The sequence below is a fragment of the Neoarius graeffei genome, chromosome 19 (assembly GCF_027579695.1).
Source record: "Neoarius graeffei isolate fNeoGra1 chromosome 19, fNeoGra1.pri, whole genome shotgun sequence".
Taxonomy (NCBI): domain Eukaryota; kingdom Metazoa; phylum Chordata; class Actinopteri; order Siluriformes; family Ariidae; genus Neoarius; species Neoarius graeffei.
The window spans coordinates 48,543,935-48,565,020 of record NC_083587.1 but is presented as its reverse complement, the minus strand read 5'-3'; the positions used below and the strand labels follow the sequence as shown (position 1 = coordinate 48,565,020).

Here is a 21,086-nt window from a genome sequence, read left to right as displayed (position 1 = left end):
CTTCTCTGTACAAATGCTTTGTCAAATGAGCTTTGGTAGACCACCAGCTCAAGTTTTGAATAACTAATGAGGCGGTTGTGACATCACATGAAACCCAGCAATTCAGATCTTTGATTCTATTCATTCCAGTAATTCTAACGTTAACTGTAAATATGATTTTTTTTTAAAAAAAGTTTCATTTTACAAAATTACATTTCTTTTTTTTTGTTTGCATTTGTTCAAAATTGAAAAAAAATTGCTCAGACAGTGGTTATGATGATAAATGGATTTTGGAACATAGCGATCCTCTTATCCCCACGCACGGCAACCACAACCCAAAATAGAGGCTGCGTATTCACAGATAATTAGGCATTTCATGGTTTCTTACAAAGAAGCCTAAGATGTGATGTCACCTCTCAGAGAATGCACATGAGCTGAACGTGTGTGGGTGACTATTCTTGTATGTGAGCTGATAATAGTAGGTTGGCTCAACCTTAGGTCATCATCACCTGTAATTATAACTATCTGCATTTGCCTGTACTTATTCATGCATTCCTGATGAATAGAAGTATTAAGGTGTGGTGCACATCAATATTTTTAGTGTGTGTGTCCAATTTCCATGCACATATTGCGCATATTGTTACCATGACATATAAAACATTAATGCCTTTCTCAGCTTGCAAATTCATTTGGAAATGCAAGCGCAATTGGATTGATGTGTGCAATAAAATATCAGAAATGTATTATGAGCCTGGTTGTAATGTCAAATAGGCATGGTGAGAGAGAGAAAGAGACATTATTGGGAGTGATGACATTTCAAAATTGTTATTAAGAATAACACTGTGATCCCACTGCAAACAATATTGTCTGAGCCATTATATGCAACTGTGAGACATAATTTTTGCTGCTTTGAACCTTGGGCATGTATTCCCATATTTTAGAAATGGACTCCCAACATACTGCAAAGCACTTTTGAAGTTTAAAGTTTAAGCCAGTTTGATCAAGGTATACATATTGCAGTATGTACATGGCTGGAGAGGGAAGGTGGCCAAGTGGTTAGAGCGCTTGGCCGCTAAGCGAACGGTCCCCGGTTTGAGCCTCATCTTGGACAGTGATCTGGGGCTCTCCTCCTGTCCACCCAGCAGTGAATGGGGACCTGGTGGAAACACTGGGAAAGTTAAGGTGGCGAGGAAAGGAACTGGCCACCCCACCTCACCATGCCGACGCCCCAGGACAAGTGTGCTCTCTAACAGGCACTCCCCGACATACGTATGAAAACGTATATGGGACTCTTTGACTTTTGACATGGCTGGAATATGCTGGAAATGACTGCTAATGCTGTGGTGATGGCTAAAGAAGACTTCATATAGGAACAGTGGTCTTTAAATGCATGCTACATTACCAGATTTATTTGTTTTTCAGACATGTGGTGCCCTCTGCCTCTTCCCTCTGCCTGTCTCTCTCTGTCAATTTACATGTCGATCCTGAGACCCCAGTGATGCTGACCTCTTCTGCTCCTCAGACCTGCCTGATCCATCCTGATGCCCTACTTCTGGCTAGAGTCTCATCACATTGCTCCTGTGGAGGACAGCCCCATACGGACAGTCAAAAGTCACACTTGGAAGGTGGCTCTGGACACTTACAGTTTTACTATGATGACTGAGGATGAAAATTGACATAACTTTCGGACTGCACTTTTCATGAACAGTTTTGCACTCAAGTTTCCATCCGTTGAACAGTTTATAACTTCAACAAAACAGACTTTGAATTTCCTGGTTACACAGTTGTACTTTGTGACTACATAGGATACTGTTACAGAAGCGAGTTATTTATAATCATGCTATCTGTTATCACCCAAATGAGGATGGGTTCCCTTTTGAGTCTGGTTCCTCTCAAGGTTTCTTTCTTGTGTCGTCTGTGAGAGTTTTTCCTTGCCACCGTTGCCATAGGCTTGCTCATCAGGAATAAAATTAGCTCATATTTAAAGTCTTAACTTTTTTGTAAAACTGCTTTGCAACAATGTTGTTAAAAGTGCTATACAAATAAACTTGACTTTTATATTAACCCACATTAACCATGAACTTCCTGTGGTGAGGAAGCTATCCCCTGACCTGTAATTCTCATTCATGCTCTAAGAACACCTAAAGATTGCACTAAAAATATTTACTTATACAGGAATGGATGAATTATAGCAGAGCGAAGCTCCATACTTAAGAGAATATGGTAATGCATTGACCAGATTTTTTTTTTAATATCTTTTGCGACCATACGATGTACATGTACCACCATAAGGAACCCAATTGTAATTGCAAGGTAACGTATCTCATTAACACAAATGAAATTTGTATCTTTATTTGGATAAGATAGATGGGTTTTTATCCAGCACTTATTTTTAATTTGCATTTTTTTTAAATAAAATGGAATTATTTACTAACACATTTTACACTCATAAAAACTCTACTCGAAAACAAAACCTCCAAAAATACAAAGCAACAAAATATGGAATAAAAGTATTTCATCATAAGAACGTAACTTTTTTTTTTATTTTTCACAAATGATTATTATTGCATTTTTCACAAACTGCTACTGTCATTTCGCCCGTTTGTTTACATTCTCATCGGAAATGATTGTCAGACATTTTATACAAAGTTTTTATTTATCAAATTTGCAAAAAATAAAAATAAAAATGCTCTGTTTCTCAAAATCCAGTGAATGTGGATAGAATAAAACAGTTATACCACTCAATCTCATCGTACATGGCTTATAGCCAATTCGGTGCTATGCACCTCGTCGGCTATCAGCTCATGTACAACTCGATTTCACGGAATAACTGTTAAATATATACATTTACTTGTTGGCTATTCACTTGAGCAAATAAAAGCTCCAAAAATATGTTGCTGAGTTCCATCTTTTGGTTGCTAAAAAGTGGCAGCTAACATAAGACAGTATCATAACATACACCGAACCATGCGGCAGTCTTTTTCTGAATACCATGTCTTTAAAGTTATATTTAATAGCTTTGGAAAGTGAAATATGCAAGTAATTAGCTGTGCCTTCATTGTAACTAATGAGGCATGGCATTGATATGTTACAGTGGTGCTTGAAAGTTTGTGAACCCTTTAGAATTTTCTATATTTCTGCATAAATATAACCTAAAACATCAACGGATTTTCACACAAGTCCTAAAAGTAGAGAAAGAGAACCGAGTTAAACAAATGAGACAAAAATATTACACTTGGTCATTTATTTATTGAAGAAAATGATCCAATATTACATATCTGTGAGTGGCAAAAGTATGTGAACCTTTGCTTTCAGTATCTGGTGTGAGCCCCTTGTGCATCGATAACTGCAACTAAACGTTTCCGGTAACTTTTGATCAGTCCTGCACACCGGCGTGGAGGAATTTTAGCCCATTCCTCCATACAGAACAGCTTCAACTCTGGGATGTTGGTGGGTTTCCTCACATGAACTGCTTACTTCAGGTCCTTCCACAACATTTCGATTGGATTAAGGTCAGGACTTTGACTTGGCCATTCCAAAACATTAACTTTATTCTTCTTTTACCATTCTTTGGTAGAATGACTTGTGTGCTTAGGGCCGTTGTCTTGCTGCATGACCCACCTTCTCTTGAGATTCAGTTCATGGACAGATGTCCTGACATTTTCCTTTAGAATTCGCTGGTATAATTGAGAATTCATTGTTCCATCAATGATGGCAAGCCATCCTGGCCCAGATGCAGCAAAACAGGCCCAAACCATGATACTACCACCACCATGTTTCACAGATGGGATAAGGTTCTTATGCTGAAATGCAGTGTTTTCCTTTCTACAAACATAATGCTTCTCATTTAAACCAAAAAGTTCTATTTTGGTCTCATCCGTCCACAAAACATTTGTCCAATAGCCTTCTGGCTTGTCCACATGATCTTTAGCAGACTGCAATGTTCTTTTTGAAGAGCAGTGGCTTTCTCCTTGCAGCCCTGCCATGCACACCATTGTTGTTCAGTGTTTTCCTGATGGTGGACTCATTAACATTAACATTAGCCAATGTGAGAGAGGCCTTCAGTTGCTTAGAAGTTACCCTGGGGTCCTTTGTGACCTCGCTGACTATTACACGCCTTGCTCTTGGAGTGATCTTTGTTGGTCGCCCACTCCTGGGGAGGGTAACAATGGTCTTGAGTTTCCTCCATTTGTACACAGTCTGTCTGTCTGTGGATTGGTGGAGTCCAAACTCTTTAGAGATGGTTTTGTAACATTTTCCAGCCTGATGAACATCAACAACACTTTTTCTGAGGTCCTCAGAAATCTCGTTTGTTCTTGCCATGATACACTTCCACAAACATGTGTTGTGAAGATCAGACTTTGATAGATCCTTGTTCTTTAAATAAAACAGGGTGCTCACTCACACCTGATTGTCATCCCATTGATTGAAAACACCTGACTCTAATTTCACCTTCAAATTAACTGCTCATCCTAGAGGTTCACATACTTTTGCCACTCACAGATATGTAATATTGGATCATTTTCCTCAATAAATAAATGACCAAGTATAATACTTTGTCTCATTTGTTTAACTGGGTTCTCTTTATCTACCTTTAGGACTTGTGTGAAAATCCGATGATATTTTAGGTCATATTTATGCAGAAATATAGAAAATTCTAAAGGGTTCACAAACTTTCAAGCACCACTGTATATATGAAGGCTCAGCTTGTTGGTTATGCTTTGAAAAGGTCAGTCTAAACTGGGTCAGAGTTGAATTTGGGTGAACTTTGAGCAAAGCGCTAACATGTCAAATTCTGCTTTGCCTGAAGGCAAAAAAATCACTCTGTCCATGGGGAAAAGATGGCTTCACTGGCACAAAAAGGGCTCTGATCATTTGTAAGCAGCCTTATTAGGGTGATTAGAATTATACATAGCTGCTGTGAGTTAATCATAGCTCATTGTTAATGAAAGAGATGCTAACTCACTATTAGTAACTGATGTCTTATTTTTTTGTCAATACTTTTGCTTTCATATTTTAACTAAATTTAAGAGTGTATACATTGCAACTTTAACTTGGCTGAAGAATTACTTTAGAAACTGTACTTCAAGTTTTACCAGAGGATTCATTTCAGTACTATTATGTTTGCCAATAAAGATAGCGCTGATGTTTGCTGCCTATCTAGTTAGGTAACATTAACCCTAAACATCACTTATCTTCGCTGACTCACCAGCCACAGCACTGGGTGGGTTGCATATCCAAAGCATGACCACTGAAGTACAAATTTAAACATGTAATTGCAAATATAGGGCAGCACGGTGGTGTAGTGGTTAGCACTGTCGCCTCACAGCAAGAAGGTTCTGGGTTCGTGGCCGGCGGGGGCCTTTCTGTGTTGAGGTTGCATGTTCTCTGCGTGGGTGTGCTCTGGTTTTCCCCCACAGTCCAAAGACATGCAGGTCAGGTTAATTGGTGGCTCTAAATTGACTGTAGGTGTGAATGGTTGTTTATCTCTATGGCTACATCCACACGGCAACGAGATTTTTTTTTAAATATCGCGTCCACATGGGCAACGGATCAGTAAAATATCAGATACATATGGCAACGCAACGCTTGCTGAAAATGATGCAATACACATGCCACACCTCTACGTGCGCTGTAAGACGGTCCCATCGGAGACACCAGAACAATAGAAGAAGCAGGACGCATGCGCATAAACCCCTTCTTCTGTAGCATCAGCCACATAAAGTTTTGATTATTAATCAGTAGCGCAAAATAGTATCTACTGTCTAAGACACTTATTTATATTTCATATTAAAACGTCTATGTAAATTAATACATAGAAAGCCTGGCCAGGCGCTGAACGTTCTTCTGCCTTCACTTTAAGAGAAATTCAGGGTGAGCATGAGCCTAGGTTCTTCCCTGTCACTCACCCTGTCACTATCACACGCACACACCTTCTCACTCCCTATCCTATGGATATAGTCCCTTTAAATCACGTGCTCGTTTTTTGAATGGAGACGTGGAAAGAGGAATGAATGGGGGTAGATGGAAGCTGGTACGCCAACATTCTGATATCCTCCAGAATTCTTTAATGGTCCAGAATAAATTGAATGCTACATGTTGATGGATTACTTTGTTCTTCTACACCCTTTTTGAGGAATGTATTGTCGGACTTAAACCAACATCTGAAGAGGTGAGATTGCTCCTTTTTTTCCCTATTTTTGCTGGCGGGATTGACTCTGCTCTAAGGGCTATTCTCTCTCTCTCTCTCTCTCTCTCTCTCTCACTTTGCACCATTACACAATAAATATTCACAGTGAAAATATTTTGTAAGCACGTTTCATGAACCAAGTTATAGGATTTGTTGACAACTCGCATCGAGTTCGTTACACTTCTACCCGGCGTGAAGCACTCACAGTCATGTGGTTGTGACGTCATCGTAAACAAATCCGTTCTACTCATCCAGACAACTTCGCAACGGCGCCGTTGCCAGATTTTTCCACTCTGGAACCCATTCTCAAAAGATTTCGTTTTGGGGCACCCAAAACACTGGTGCCGTGTGGACGCCAGGCCAAAACGATAAACAATTTTATTAGATTCACCTGAATCCGTTGCCGTGTGGACAGGGCCTATGTGTCAGCCCGGGGATGATCTGGCAACTTGTCCAGGGTGTACCCCGCCTCTCCAGCTTGCTCACGACCCTGCACAGGATAAGCAGTTATGGATAATGGATGGAAAAAATGAAATGGAAATTGCAAATATGGAATAGCAAATCCAGAAATTCAAGACACCACTCAACCAAAATACATAATGTTACCTTTTAGATGTGAAACACTCGAAGAGATTTTGCCATTGCTTACAGGAAATCAAAATGGTGGATGAAATTTCCAACTGAAGAGGAAAACGCCTGAATAATTGCTCTGTAGACCCTGTTCAACCAAGGGCTCAAAATGAACATGTGCAAAGTCGTTGGCCTGGCCTCAACTTGGGTTCAACTTTAATTTGTACATTATGTTAATTAGGTTATGTCTTGAGGCCAAATTTTCATAAGAAACTTTAAAAGGTTAGTTGAAGCAGTTAGTGTGACACAGTTTACAGTGTAAATACATTTGTGTTTTCATTCTATGTAAAAATCCAATTAAGGCGAGCAATTTCAAGTTCTCATTTTTACAGTGCATATCAAAGGTATACGAGACCCTTGAAGTCGTATTTTTGTTCCTGATCATGAACTGAAGTGTCATGCCTGTCCACACTGTGTTCATTTGCAACAATGTTTGGGTTCACACCCAACCTGCTCCCCCCAACTGTGAAACATGCAGATGATCCTTGACCACACTACATCCTAACTGTGCTATTCTTTATCCTTACAAAATCCCCACATATCCTGTGCCGTATTATACAAAAACAGCATCACCAAAATATTGCCACTTTTTTCCTCTCTCACTTTTTTGCCACTCAGGCAATGCTGTAATTACAAGTCTCTGTGAGATAGTCAACATAAATAATGACACAAAGGCTTAGCACAAAAACATATGTCCAGCTGGGATATCATTGCATCTCCCAGCTTGGTTGACATATTTTCTCTAACATCATGGTTGTACGTGTCTAGAGTGAGTACCTGGAGAATGCAGTGTTTGTTGTGTTCAAATGCCTAGCGGACTTCTTCGTTCTGATTTTTTGATGAACTGCATCATCCTTCTTCAGTTGATTAGAGTGCTCACAGATAATGTGCTGCAGAGAATCGTGCACTCCGTGATCAAATTTAGGTCAGCAGTGTGCCTGTTACAGAAAGATTTTTCTTTCTAGTTTCACATAAACAATGTCTTGGTTTGCCAATTTGACAAGATAGACAGTTTTTGAAACTTCATGACAGTTTATTGTAATGGTTCATTCTTCAAAAACAAAATTTTCTTCTTGGAAGAACGGATACACGGATTTAATTTCATACAAGGGAGGGATTGGAAATTCCAGGCTTTTCCTCTGAGTAATGTTGGGTTCAGCTGAGTTTGAAGAGAAGCCAAGGAAAGTCCAGACTGTAGAGCAATCCTGGACTGCTCCACAGTCTGTGGACAAACTGTTACTATTGATGTTGGAAGAAGTATAAAAAAATGGCTAAATAGCAAAGGCTTGAATTCATGTTTATTTAGTCTTTTCTAGAAATCATAAAAAAACAAGACTGGACAAATCCCAATTTCAGAAACCTGGGATAAGTATATCTGGGCTACTGTTATTTCATAGAACATTATTATCTCATCTCATCTCATTATCTCTAGCCGCTTTATCCTTCTACAGGGTTGCAGGCAAGCTGGAGCCTATCCCAGCTGACTACGGGCGAAAGGCGGGGTACACCCTGGACAAGTCACCAGGTCATCACAGGGCTGACACATAGACACAGACAACCATTCACACTCACACCTACGGTCAATTTAGAGTCACCAGTTAACCTAACCTGCATGTCTTTGGACTGTGGGGGAAACCGGAGCACCCGGAGGAAACCCACGCGGACACAGAGAGAACATGCAAACTCCACACAGAAAGGCCCTCGCCGGCCCCGGGGCTTGAACCCAGGACCTTCTTGCTGTGAGGCGACAGCGCTAACCACTACACCACCGTGCCGCCCAACATTATTATTATTATTAATTGCCAAATGGACAAGTAGGTTTATTGACCAGAAAAAGAAAACTTCTGAATCCCGCCTCCTGTTGCATGACACAGATCGGATAAGCCACGATCTGGCAGACGGCAAACAGTTTGAAACTTTTTTTTTGTACAAGTAGCAATTATTATGCATGGACATTTTTAGTACTAGCATCAGTTAGCATGCATGGATGGACAGGGAAGTATGTGCTTCTTCTCTCTGCATCAATTTCAACACAGATGTCTCAATAGTTCAGAGTCCGTGGCAATACATAAAACTGCTAACGTGACAAGTCCTAGCTGGGCGTTCCAGAGAGCAAAGTTGGCTGTGTTACAGTGGTGCTTGAAAGTTTGTGAACCCTTTAGAATTTTCTATATTTCTGCATAAATATGACCTAAAACATCATCATATTTTTACACTTGTCCTAAAAAGTAGATAAAGAGAACCCAGTTAAACAAATGAGACAACAATATTATATTTGGTCAATTATTTATTGAGGGAAATGATCCAATATTACAAATCTGGGAGTGGCAAAAGTATGTGAACCTCTGCTTTCAGTATGTGGTGTGACCCCCTTGTGCAGCAATAACTGCAACTAAACATTTCTGGTAACTGTTGATCAGTCCTGCACACTGGCTTGGAGGAATTTTAGCCCATTCCTCCGTACAGAACAGCTTCAACTCTGGGATGTCGGTGGGTTTCCTCACATGAACTGCTCACTTCAGGTCCTTCCACAACATTTCGATTGGATTAAGGTCAGGACTTTGACTTGGCCATTCCAAAACATGAACTTTATTCCTCTTTAACCATTCTTTGGTAGAACGACTTGTGTGCTTAGGGTCGTTGTCTTGCTGCATGACTCACCTTCTCTTGAGATTCAGTTCATGGACAGATGTCCTGACATTTTAGAATTCACTGGTATAATTCAGAATTCATTGTTCCATCAATGATGGCAAGCCGTCCTGGCCCATATGCAGCAAAACAAGCTCAAACCATGATACTACCACCACCATGTTTCACAGATGGGATAAGGTTCTTATGCTGGAATGCAGTGTTTTCCTTTCTACAAACATAACACTTCTCATTTAAAACAAAAAGTTCTATTTTGGTCTCATCCATCCACAAAACATTTTTCCAGTAGCCTTCTGGCTTGTCCATGTGATCTTTAGCAAACTGCAGATGAGTAGCAATATTCTTTTTGGAGAGCAGTGACTTTCTCCTTGCAACCCTGCCATGCACACCATTGTTGTTCAGTGTTCTCCTGATGGTGGACTCATGAATATTACAGTTTTTCTCAATTGGTTTGGCTCATTTCCTGAAACTGAGATGACATTCTCAAAATAACATGGACAAATCCCCAAACCCACTTGCAACTTCTCACAACAGATTGGCATTTCTCATTGCTTTCGTCAAATTGCAAATCCTTTGTACATGTCTCCGGTGTCTAGTGCATCCTTGCAAATGGTTATGTACAAGTGGCCCACAGTTAACACAATCATCCCACATTTAGCTCAACTTCCAAATGAATATATGTTCATAATCTATCCCAATTAGCTGCTTCTCAATGTTATGGTCGTTCCCTCCAAAACATGTCAGAACAATTTCATCGTATAAGCCATCATATGCAGAATAGTCTGCTCAATTGTCAAAATTAGTCAAGGACATAATACAATATAGTATATATATATATATATATTTGTCAGAAGAATTTGGAAGATTTTTGGAATAAATACATGGCAGTTAGGTGAATAAGTGACAGGTGAATTCAGGTTTAGACTAACGATGGAGGAGTTTCCCACATCACAGATGACCAATCCAACAGTTTGTGGAGTTACCTGGCAGGTGTTGTGTATGACTGTGCCTACGGCCATACATGTATATATAGAGCTTGGCCTGGTGCCAGTACTATTTGCAGAATGAATATGGAGGAACCTCAACAAGGTCAACTTCCAGCTGGAGGAAGGGGAAGAGGAAGAGATGGAGGAGGAAGGAGAGGAAGAGGAAGAGGGGTGCGTATGCGTGGTGGTGGAGTAGGGGGAAGAGGGCGAGGCGTGCGTAGGCATCACACTGTCCCCGATGAAATTAGAGCCACCATTATTGACCATGTTGTCAATCATGGTCTAACCATGGCAGAGGCAGGGCGCCGAGTGCAGCCTAACGTGCCACGCTCTACAGTCTCTTCCATCATTCAAACCTTTCGCAGGGAAAACAGGTATGCACCCAGGCAGTGATGGAATTACAATTTTTGCTTGGAAAGGTGTGTGTGTGTGTGTGTGTGTGTGTGTGTGTGTGTGTGCGTGCACGCCTGCACGTGTGTGCATGTGTGTAGGCCTATACTGCAAAATCGTATGATGCAGTGTTCATAGTACAGTAAATTGGACAAAATAAAGCAAATTACAGTTGCAGTTTAGAGTAGTTTTGCAGTGCAAATTGTCATGTTGTCCGTGTCTATCTGCAGAATTGGGCGACAGCCTCCTGTGGGCGGTAGAAGGAGATTGCTCACAGATCCCCAGGAACAAGCCATCTGCAACATGGTCATACAGAACAATGCCATTACACTCACACAGATCCGCAATGCAGTCCTTGAAGACCAAGCCATCTTCCACAATATCAACTCCATTAGTGTATCAACCATAGACCGGGTACTCAAGAGAAACCGTATGACAATGAAACAAATATACAGGGTACCATTTGACAGGAATACAGAGAGGGTAAAAGAACTGCGGTACCAGTATGTGCAGGTAAGTCAATTACTGTATTTGTTTTCCACCATTGTAACCTATACACTATGCAGAGGTTCAAAGTTTGGGGGGTTTTCCGTATCTTTACTGTACCTTTGGAATCCAGTATCTGACCACAGAATTTTGCCTAAGAACTGTAACAGAAAACTGTGATCAGTATTTCTCCATTTTGTGTCACATACCAGCTGGAGTATCTCTGCATAGGCCAGCATAGGTTTGGAACCGTTGCAGGTTATATTGACTTTGTGAAGAAGATATTACTGCTGTGTATGACCCATCTGCATGATTTGGTTTTACCTGTGTTTCTCTTTTGTAGAGAATAATGGCATTGGAGGGAATAGAAACACCTCATCTCCTGGTGTTTGTGGACGAGGCAGGTTTCAATCTGGCCAAGTGCCGCAGGCGCGGACGTAACATCATTGGCCAGCGGGCCACAGTAGACGTCCCGGGTCAAAGAGGAGGAAATATCACAATGTGTGCGGCCATTTCTGACAATGGTGTGGCCACACATATTGCAAGCCTAGGCCCATACAACACGCAGAGGCTCCTCCTCTACCTGGATCGTCTGTATGTGGATTTGGTCCCCGAGAATGAAAGGGGACTCGAAGCGCCCCACCTATCACAATTTGTCATTGTGTGGGACAATGTCAGCTTTCACCGTGGCCCACTCATCAGAGCGTGGTTCGACACCCATCCAAGGATGCGTAATGTTTTTTTACCACCATACTTGCCATTCCTCAATCCCATTGAAGAATTTTTTTCTGCTTGGAGGTGGAGGGTTTATGAACGCCACATTGGGGATCAGAGGTCTCTCCTCAATGCCATGGATGCTGCCTGCGATGACATCACAGGCGATCAGTGTCGGGGTTGGCTAAGACATTCACGCCGCTTCTTTCCACGCTGCATCGCAAGGGAGAACATCCGGTGCGATGTTGATGAAAATCTGTGGCCAAACAGAGAGCAGCGGATGGATGGCCTGGAGGATGAGGAAGGCTACCAGGAGAGGGTGGGGGAAGACAGCAACAGCGACTAATCCAAGTGTTAAACTTGTGGAACTTGCTTTTTTCAATTCCTTTTTTGGTTCATGTTTATATTTTGTGATATAGCCTATAGACGCATGACATCACATGCAGGAGGTAAATGCATATTTTCCTTTTACTGTATACCTATACTCTCTGTTCGTAATGCAGTAATGCATGCAATTTTGTTTGTGTGAAAATTGTGTGAATAAACAATTTCTTTGGTGAAATGAGTGCACTGTGTGTGGTGTCAAACTTTGGAGGCTGCTGTCACTGTAAAACCCTATTTCTCCAGTTTTATATATAATAGTATTCCTTTAGCTAGACCTCTGACAAACTGTCTAAGCATTTTGACTTGCAGTGCTTACACGATGCCAAAGGGACAATGCATTTTGGGGGTATTGACTATTTATTTGAGAAGGATATTTAGTTTTGACACATGGATAAACTGTTTTGGGAGAGATATGAGCATTTGCAGATGATCCATGTAATTGTGTTGAGCCATCCAGGTCATTTAGACAGAAGCACTTAATGAACAAAAATGAGGCCAAGCAATTGAGAAGGATCTATGCCATTTTTATGGTACTGACTATTTACATGGGAAAGGGATTTCCTTTTGAAGCGTGAATGAATGGTTTTGGGAGAGATATGACATTTTGCTGGTTATCTGAAGGGTTGTGCAGAGCTGTATCACTGTTTCGCAAAATGACCTTATAGTTATAGGAATGTCATCTCAGTTTCAAGAAATGAGCCAAACCAATTGAGAAAAACTGTAACATTAGCCAATGTGAAAGAGGCCTTCAGTTGCTTAGAAGTTACCCTGGGGTCCTTTGTGACCTCGCCGACTATTACACATCTTGGTCTTGGAGTGATCTTTGTTGGTCGACCACTCCTGGAGAGGGTAACAATGGTCTTGAATTTCCTCCACTTGTACATAATCTGTCTGACTGTGGATTGGTGGAGTCCAAACTCTTTAGAGATGGTTTTGTAACCTTTTCCAGCCTGATGAGCATCAACAATGCTTTTTTGAGGTCCTCAGAAATCTCCTTTGTTCGTGCCATGATACACTTCTACAAACATGTGTTGTGAAGATCAGACTTTGATAGATTCCTGTTCTTTAAATAAAACAGGGTGCCCACTCACACCTGATTGTCATCCCATTGATTGAAAACACCTGACTCTAATTTCGCCTTCAAATTATTATTGGCTCTCTTGGAAATTAGAATGAACTCAATGTATCTGAACAATGTTTCCCATTTAAATTGTACATTTCAGAGTTGATTGAAGTGTATAGGAACTTGCAAGCTGTAATCCATGGCTTCCTGATTAACTGGGGCACGAATATGAGGTGACACAGAGGCCAAATTCCTTTAGTCATCCACCAAAATGGGAAAGATAAGAGAACACACAAACCGAATGAGGGAAAAATGTCTTGACCCTCATATGTCAGGGAATGGTTATAAAAAAGCTACTTGTTTGAAAATGTCCATTTCTCCTGTTAGGGCAATAAAAAAAAAGAAAGAAAAAAATGAACACCAACTGGAACTGTTAGAAACCTTGGCTGAAAGAGGACCCAAGTTTATTTTGTCCCCATTTATGGTGAGGAGGACGATAAGAGAGGGAATAAATCCCCAAGGATCACTGTTGGTGAATGACAAGAAAAAAATAAAATCTTGGGGTTTCCAAGTCTCCAAAACCACCCTCAGATGCCACCTCCATGCCAACAGATTATTTGGAAGGTTTGCCAGAAAAAAGCCTTTTCTGTCAGTTAACCACAAACGTAAGCACCTGAAGTTTGCGAAACCCTACTACAACTTTGACTGGAACCATGTTCTTTGGTCTGATGAAACAAAAATGGAGCTTTTTGGCAATAAACACTCAAGGTGGGTTTGGTGTAAAAAGAAGGATGGCTATAATGAAAAGAACCCGATCCCAACTGTAAAATATGGTGGAAGTTCTGTGATGTTTATTTTTGGGGCTGTTTTTCCTCCAAAAGGCCCTGGAAACCTTGTTAGGGTACATACCGTAGTGTCATGGACTCCATGAAATACCAAGATATTTTAAATCTAAATCTGGCTGCATCTACCACAAAACTAAAACTGGGTCATCATTGGATCTTCCAGCAGGACAGTGATCCAAAGCATATGTCCAAATCAACAAAAAAATGGTTCACTGAGCACAGAATCAAACTTCTGCCCTGGCCATCTCAGTCCCCTGAGCTGAACCCCAGTGAAAACCTGTGAGGTGAACTGAAGAGGAGAGAGAGCACAAGAGAGGGCTGAGGACCCTGGATGATCTGGAGAGATTGTGTAAAAAGGAATGATCTCAGATGCTCTGCTCTGTATCTCCAACCTTATAAAATGTTACAGGAGACTCAGTACTGTTTTACTGGCAAAGGGGGTTGGACAAAGTATTAAATGCAGGGGTGCCAATAATAGTGGCACGTGTGTGTGTGTGTGTGTGTGTTTTAATAATTATTTCTTGATGAAGGATTTGTATTTCTCAGAATAAATTAATTTCAATTAAAGGTTGGATTTTTCTCATTTTTTCAGTGTGAGATGAAGCGACTTCACCAAAAACTGGGTCACTCTTGTGCATTCTTTCTAACCCCCCTTTAACTAATCTTTAAAAGGGAAGCCAATAATCATGGAGAGCACTGTATATAGGTTTTTTTTTTCACATTAATGAACTCAAAACTTTCTCAATTTACCATTACAGAAACAGAAAACAAGAGCACTGCATCTTTCAAGTTGGAAAATTGAGAAGAGACAAGAGATACAAATGTATGAAAGGGGAAAGGGGTGAGGCTTCCAGGGTGTCTGTTAATGGCAGAGTTCACCTGTCAATCATTCCTGATTCACATGTTGATTGGCTCATCTGCCATATTTAGTTTCCATCCATCATCTGTAGCCACTTATCCTGTCCTACAGGGTCGCAGGCAAGCTGGAGCCTATCCCAGCTGACTATGGGCAAGAGGCGGGGTACACCCTGGACAAATCGCCAGGTCATCACAGGGCTAACACAGACAACCATTCATTCATTCATTCATTCATTCATTATCTCTAGCCGCTTTATCCTTCTACAGGGTCGCAGGCAAGCTGGAGCCTATCCCAGCTGACTACGGGCGAAAGGCGGGGTACACCCTGGACAAGTCGCCAGGTCATCACAGGGCTGACACATAGACACACAACCATTCACACTCACATTCACACCTACGGTCAATTTAGAGTCACCAGTTAACCTAACCTGCATGTCTTTGGACTGTGGGGGAAACCGGAGCACCCGGAGGAAACCCACGCGGACACGGGGAGAACATGCAAACTCCACACAGAAAGGCCCTCGCCGGCCCCGGGGCTCGAACCCAGGACCTTCTTGCTGTGAGGCGACAGCGCTAACCACTACACCACCGTGCCGCCCACAGACAACCATTCACGCTTATATTCACACCTAGTGTCAATTTAGAGCCACCAATTTGCCTAACCTGCATGCCTTTGGACTGTGGGGGAAATCGGAGCACCCGGAGGAAACCCACGCGGACACAGGGAGAGCATGCTAACTCCACACAGAAAGGCCCTTGCCGGCCGCTGGGCTCGAACCCAGGACCTTCTTGCTGTGAGGCGACAGTACTAACCACTACACCACTGTGCCACCCTCCATATTTAGTTTATGCAGTGAAATTCAGTGGTCCTACACGAAACGTGTAACTGGGGGTGGAAAAAAAATCCCCAAATGTGAAGAGCCACTATATGAAACAAAGAATAACCATGTAAAATTGTCTTATAACCATAAACTAATGATTCAATGGTATCTCTTAGCATTAGTCAATCAAGTTAGCTACTTATCTGGACCCTTGTAAGCAAGGAATTTTATATAATTGGACTTTTACCAATTTTTGTTGAATCCCTCTGGTCTATACCCTTGAATTCAAGCTGATGGTTGAGAACCTTGTTGAATTCAGTGTGGTCATTACAGAGACAAAACAAAAGAAATGCATCACTGACAGGCTTCATTTATACCTGATTACAGAGCAGAAATTGACATGACCACCGCATATTCATCCTCCACAAACACAAACAAACATATTACCTTAACTACAGTTTATTGTCCACAATAATGCATATTCTTGGTTCTGTAAATCATGTCACACAGACACATTATGTGCACTTACGATAAAACATTACTGTGCTAATTCAGGGATGGTGGATTGGTTTCAGAAGAAAAAATAAATTAATGATAGTTTCTGACCAGGTTGGAGCTAAATTATCTTTCTGCAGAGAATTCTCTTCTCACAGGAAATGGGATTACCAAAAAAACAAAAAAAAAAACCCTCATTTAGGTTACAGTTGCTGACAATTGTTCAAGAAGAACTGACATTTTTAAACTTGCTTTATTTCTTAATTAACATGCTATTCAATTATTATGCTGCCCTCAGTATATGTGCTGTGATACACCTTGGCAGTTAGACAAACTCCTTCCTGACATCACGACTCTGGAGACAGTTGTCCATTATGCACAGGTTTAATGACGCAAGAAAGCGTAAAACTAAAAACACACAAAAGGCATAATGAGTACAAATGAACGCTCTTTTATGCTTACACATTCACACAATGTAAATATACTGACTTTTAAATGAACTAAATTACTTTGTTTTGTTTTTAACCGCTACCTTTTATATATTTATGGCTTATTCATCAATTATGTTCATGTAAACCACTGTATTTTAATGTATTTTAACATATCATCCACCAGTTACTCATATTTATTGTATTTATTCTCTCATATGAACTTTAACAGTCCTAGCTAAGTAGACACAGTAACTAACAATTCGAGAGACTTTCTTCATAAAACTTCCCAAACTCAAAATTGTCACAAAAACATCATCTACAATCATCAATAACAATGAAACAAATCAATACACACCAACAATGCTATCAAAAGGGCATAAGATGCAGGCAGATTCAAAAGGATTGAAAAAATGACAAACAAATGGCTCTGAGCCCTGCCCTTCTTTTTACTTCCTGGTTTAAGTCACCTGACATGTTGAAGGTAATTTCCTGTTTCAAAATAAAATATACAAAACGCTGATTTAACAATTGTAACAAAACACTCCCCGCCTGGCATGAATACAAGCCACTAAATAAATCCTAGACAGTCTATTTCACTGGGCCTCTGGGGGGAAGAGAAGTACTATCTCACAAACAGGCCTAAGAAAGAGTTTAGTAACCCCTGTCCTTGTGACCTTGACCTCAACCTTTCTCACCTTCCCGTCTTCACTAGGAAAGGTCTGTGTTACCAGTCCAAGAGGCCATTCATTTCTTGGTACTTGACTGTCTTTGAGGAGAACAACACTTCCTGGATTGATGTTTGGATGAGTGAACTGCCACTTCTTGCGTGCTTGTAGTGTTGGGAGGTATTGCTTTCGCCACCTGTCCCAGAAGGTGTTGGACAGGTGCTGGACCTGCCGCCACTGGTGCTTGTAGAGGTCTGAAACTCCAAACTCTCCAGTAGGAGCAGAAAGGATGTTTACTTTGAGTGAGAAGAGCAGCTGGAGTGAGTATAAATGGGTCTTTAGAGTCAGTTGTCACAGGAACAAGAGGCCTGCCATTGATAATGGCTGCCACTTCTGCCATGAAAGTCACCAGCACCTCATGGGTAAGTTTATCCTTCAGCTGAAGGAACATGGAATCCAAAATTCTCCTTGCAAGACCAATCATTCTTTCCCATGTGCCGCCAAAATGGGAAGCGTGCGGAGGGTTAAAAGTCCAAGAACAACCTTGGCCTGACAGGCAAGTTTTCACAGTTATGTCATCAATATTTGAGGGTATCTTCAACTCCTTGCAGGCACCAACAAAGTTGGTGCCATGGTCCGAGCGGATGCGTTTGACTGGATCGCGCACAGCAAGAAAGCGCCTTAGCGCGTTGATGAAGCTAGATGTGTCAAGGGATTCTATGACTTCAATATGAACTGCTCTTATGCTCATACACGTAAAAATTACAGCCCACCATTTACTGTGTGAAAGGCCTCCTCTTGTTCTACGTGAAGAGACGCTCCAAGGGCCAAACACATCAAGCCCGACATTTGTAAAAGGAGCTTCTGTCGAGAGACGATCTGCTGGAAGACTGGCCATCTTTTGAATTGTAAGTGGGGCTCTAAGCCTTCTACAGGTTACACACTGGTGAATGATGCTGCTCACTTTTCTCTTGCCACCAACTATCCAAAGGCCAGCTGTACGGACAGCCCCTTCTGTAAACAGACGGCCTTGATGATGGATCTGTTCATGGTGGTGTTTGATGAGTAAGGTTGCAACCTGATGTTTGCCAGGAATAATCACTGGATTCTTTTCACTCTGACTAAAGTTTGCATTGTGGAGACGGCCTCCGACTCTCAGAAGGCCATGTGCGTCAATAAAAGGATCCAGATTTTTGAGAGGACTACTTCTAGGGATCTGCTCATGCTTTTGGATACCTTTAATCTCTTGACTGTAAACTTCCTCCTGTACTGCTCGAATAATGATGTGCGACGCTTGATCAGACTCCTCAACAGTGCATCCTGTTTTGCAATGATGCCAGCCCTTACAAGGACTGTCCTTTTTCAAGTTCGTGTTGAAAAGACGGACTATGTGAATGAGGCGAGTTATAGCCCGAGTTAGAGACTTCCAGGATGAAAACTTTGAGAATCTTTGAGACCCAAGTTGCTTGGATGTTGTTGTAGTACTCAAAGTGGACACCAGAGGGCGAATGTCTGGGTCTGAACCCGGGTCTACAAGCTCGTGGGTGCTCTCCGAGGCACTTGTCTCCAGTGTGTACAGAAATTTGGGTCCACTCAGCCAGTTTGTGTCGTTCAAATGGTCTGCAGTGACGGTTCGTGTAGCATGGTCTGCAGGGTTCTGCTCTGTTGACACGTAGCACCATTGATCTGGGTGAGAGGACCTTCGGATACGTAATACCCGGTTACTTACATATACATAAAACCGCCTGGTTTCATTAAAGATAACCAAGGACTACCTTGCTGTCTGAGTGGAAGGTTGTAGCATCAAGCTGAAGGTCTAGTTCTGCTGAGATTAAGTCTGCTAACTCCACTCCAAGCACTGCTGCACAAAGTTCCAGTCTTGGAATTGTTTGCTCAGGATGAGGGGTCAGCTTGGCTTTGCCCATTACAAATCCCACATGGTTATTTCCAGCAGAGTCAGTTACTTTTAGATATGCCATAGCGGCAATAGCTTTTGTGGATGCATCAGAAAAAACACACAATTCCCTTCTGATAGCTGCTGAGGGTGAAGTTGTAGTGTAAGCTCTGGGAATAGAAAGCTGAGACAGTTCTTTCAAAGAAGCTCTCCAGGACATCCATGCTTCCTCCATTTCTTGGGGCAAGGGCGAGTCCCAGTCACCATTCTCAGTAGTGAGTTCTCTCAAAATGGCCTTGCCTTGTATTGTGACTGGCGCTACAAAACCTAGAGGATCGTAAAGGCTGTTAATTGTAGACAAGACACCCCGTCGAGTATAGGGTTTTATCTCATCAGAGACGCTGAAGTGGAAGCAGTCGGTCTGGAGGTCCCAGTTGATTCCAAGACTGCGCTGCATTGGCAGTGTGTCTGCATGGAAATCAAGGTCTTTAAGATCTTTTGCATGAAGTTCAGCTGGAAAGGCCTCCATGACCTCCTTGTTGTTTGCTGCAATCTTGTGCAGTCTTAAATTTGATTTAGAGAGAACATCCTGTGTCCTTTTCAGCAGGTTGACTGCAGCTTCGACTGTGGGCAGGGACTTTAACCCGTCGTCTACATAAAAGTCACGCATCACAAAACATTGAACATCAGGGTCAATGTGTAGCTCACTGACCTGAACAGACTGGTGCAGTCCATGAATAGCCACTGCGGGCGAGGGACTGTTTCCAAAGACGTGGATCGTCATTCTGTACTCCACAATGTCTTTGGAGGGGTCATTGTCTTGGAACCATAGAAAACGTAGGAAGTTCCTATCATTTTCCCTTACTGAAAAACAATAGAACATCTGTTCTATGTCTGCGGTAAAGGTGATTGCTTCCTTTCTAAAGCGCATCAGTACACCGAGCAGCGTGTTGTTCAGATCAGGCCCAGTCAACAGCACGTCGTTGAGCGACACACCATTGTACTGGGCACTGGAATCGAAGACCACTCGTATGTGTTTTGGTTTTCTTGGATGGTACACTCCAAATATTGGCAAGTACCACTGTTCTTCGTCCTCACTGAGAGGAGGGGCTAACTCAGCATGACCATTCTTGAACATCCTGTCCATGAAAATGAGAAAGTGGTCTCTCATTTCAGGCTTCCTTTCAAAGTTGTGCCTGAGTGACCTGAGACGGTCCAATGCCTTTTGCCTGTTATTGGGGAGCCGTTGACGTGGGCATTTAAAGGGAAGTGGAGCTACCCAACTGTTATTTGCATTTTTTGTTAGTCCTTCTTTCATTATTTTCATGACTATGATGTCTTGGATAGACGGAGCTACATTGTTGTCGTCTTTGGTCTGCTTGAAAATGTTATGTCCAAGGCTGTCAACATCACAGTTTGATATCTCCTCAGAATGTATTAGGAGATGGTTTGTGACCTGGGTGTCACTGTACTTTTCCTTCACACGGAACACGTTAGGACACGGGTCAAAGAGGGATGGACGCCCCTGTTCTGAGGTGTTCATGTAGAAGGCGCTGATTGTCAGCGGTTTGTGAACGCTACCTAAACATACATTACCCACGATGAC

The 21,086-nt window shown here is 41.8% G+C and overlaps 1 protein-coding gene across 1 annotated transcript; it reads left to right on the top strand.

Moving 5' to 3' along the window:
- The first annotated feature begins 10,984 nt into the window (after positions 1-10,984).
- Positions 10,985-12,370, top strand: LOC132867621 (uncharacterized). The gene is made up of 2 exons (XM_060900601.1): positions 10,985-11,337; positions 11,654-12,370. Exons 1-2 carry the CDS (start codon positions 11,032-11,034, stop codon positions 12,368-12,370), a joined length of 1,023 nt encoding a protein of 340 aa, XP_060756584.1. The 5' UTR covers positions 10,985-11,031.
- The last annotated feature ends 8,716 nt before the right edge of the window (positions 12,371-21,086 follow it).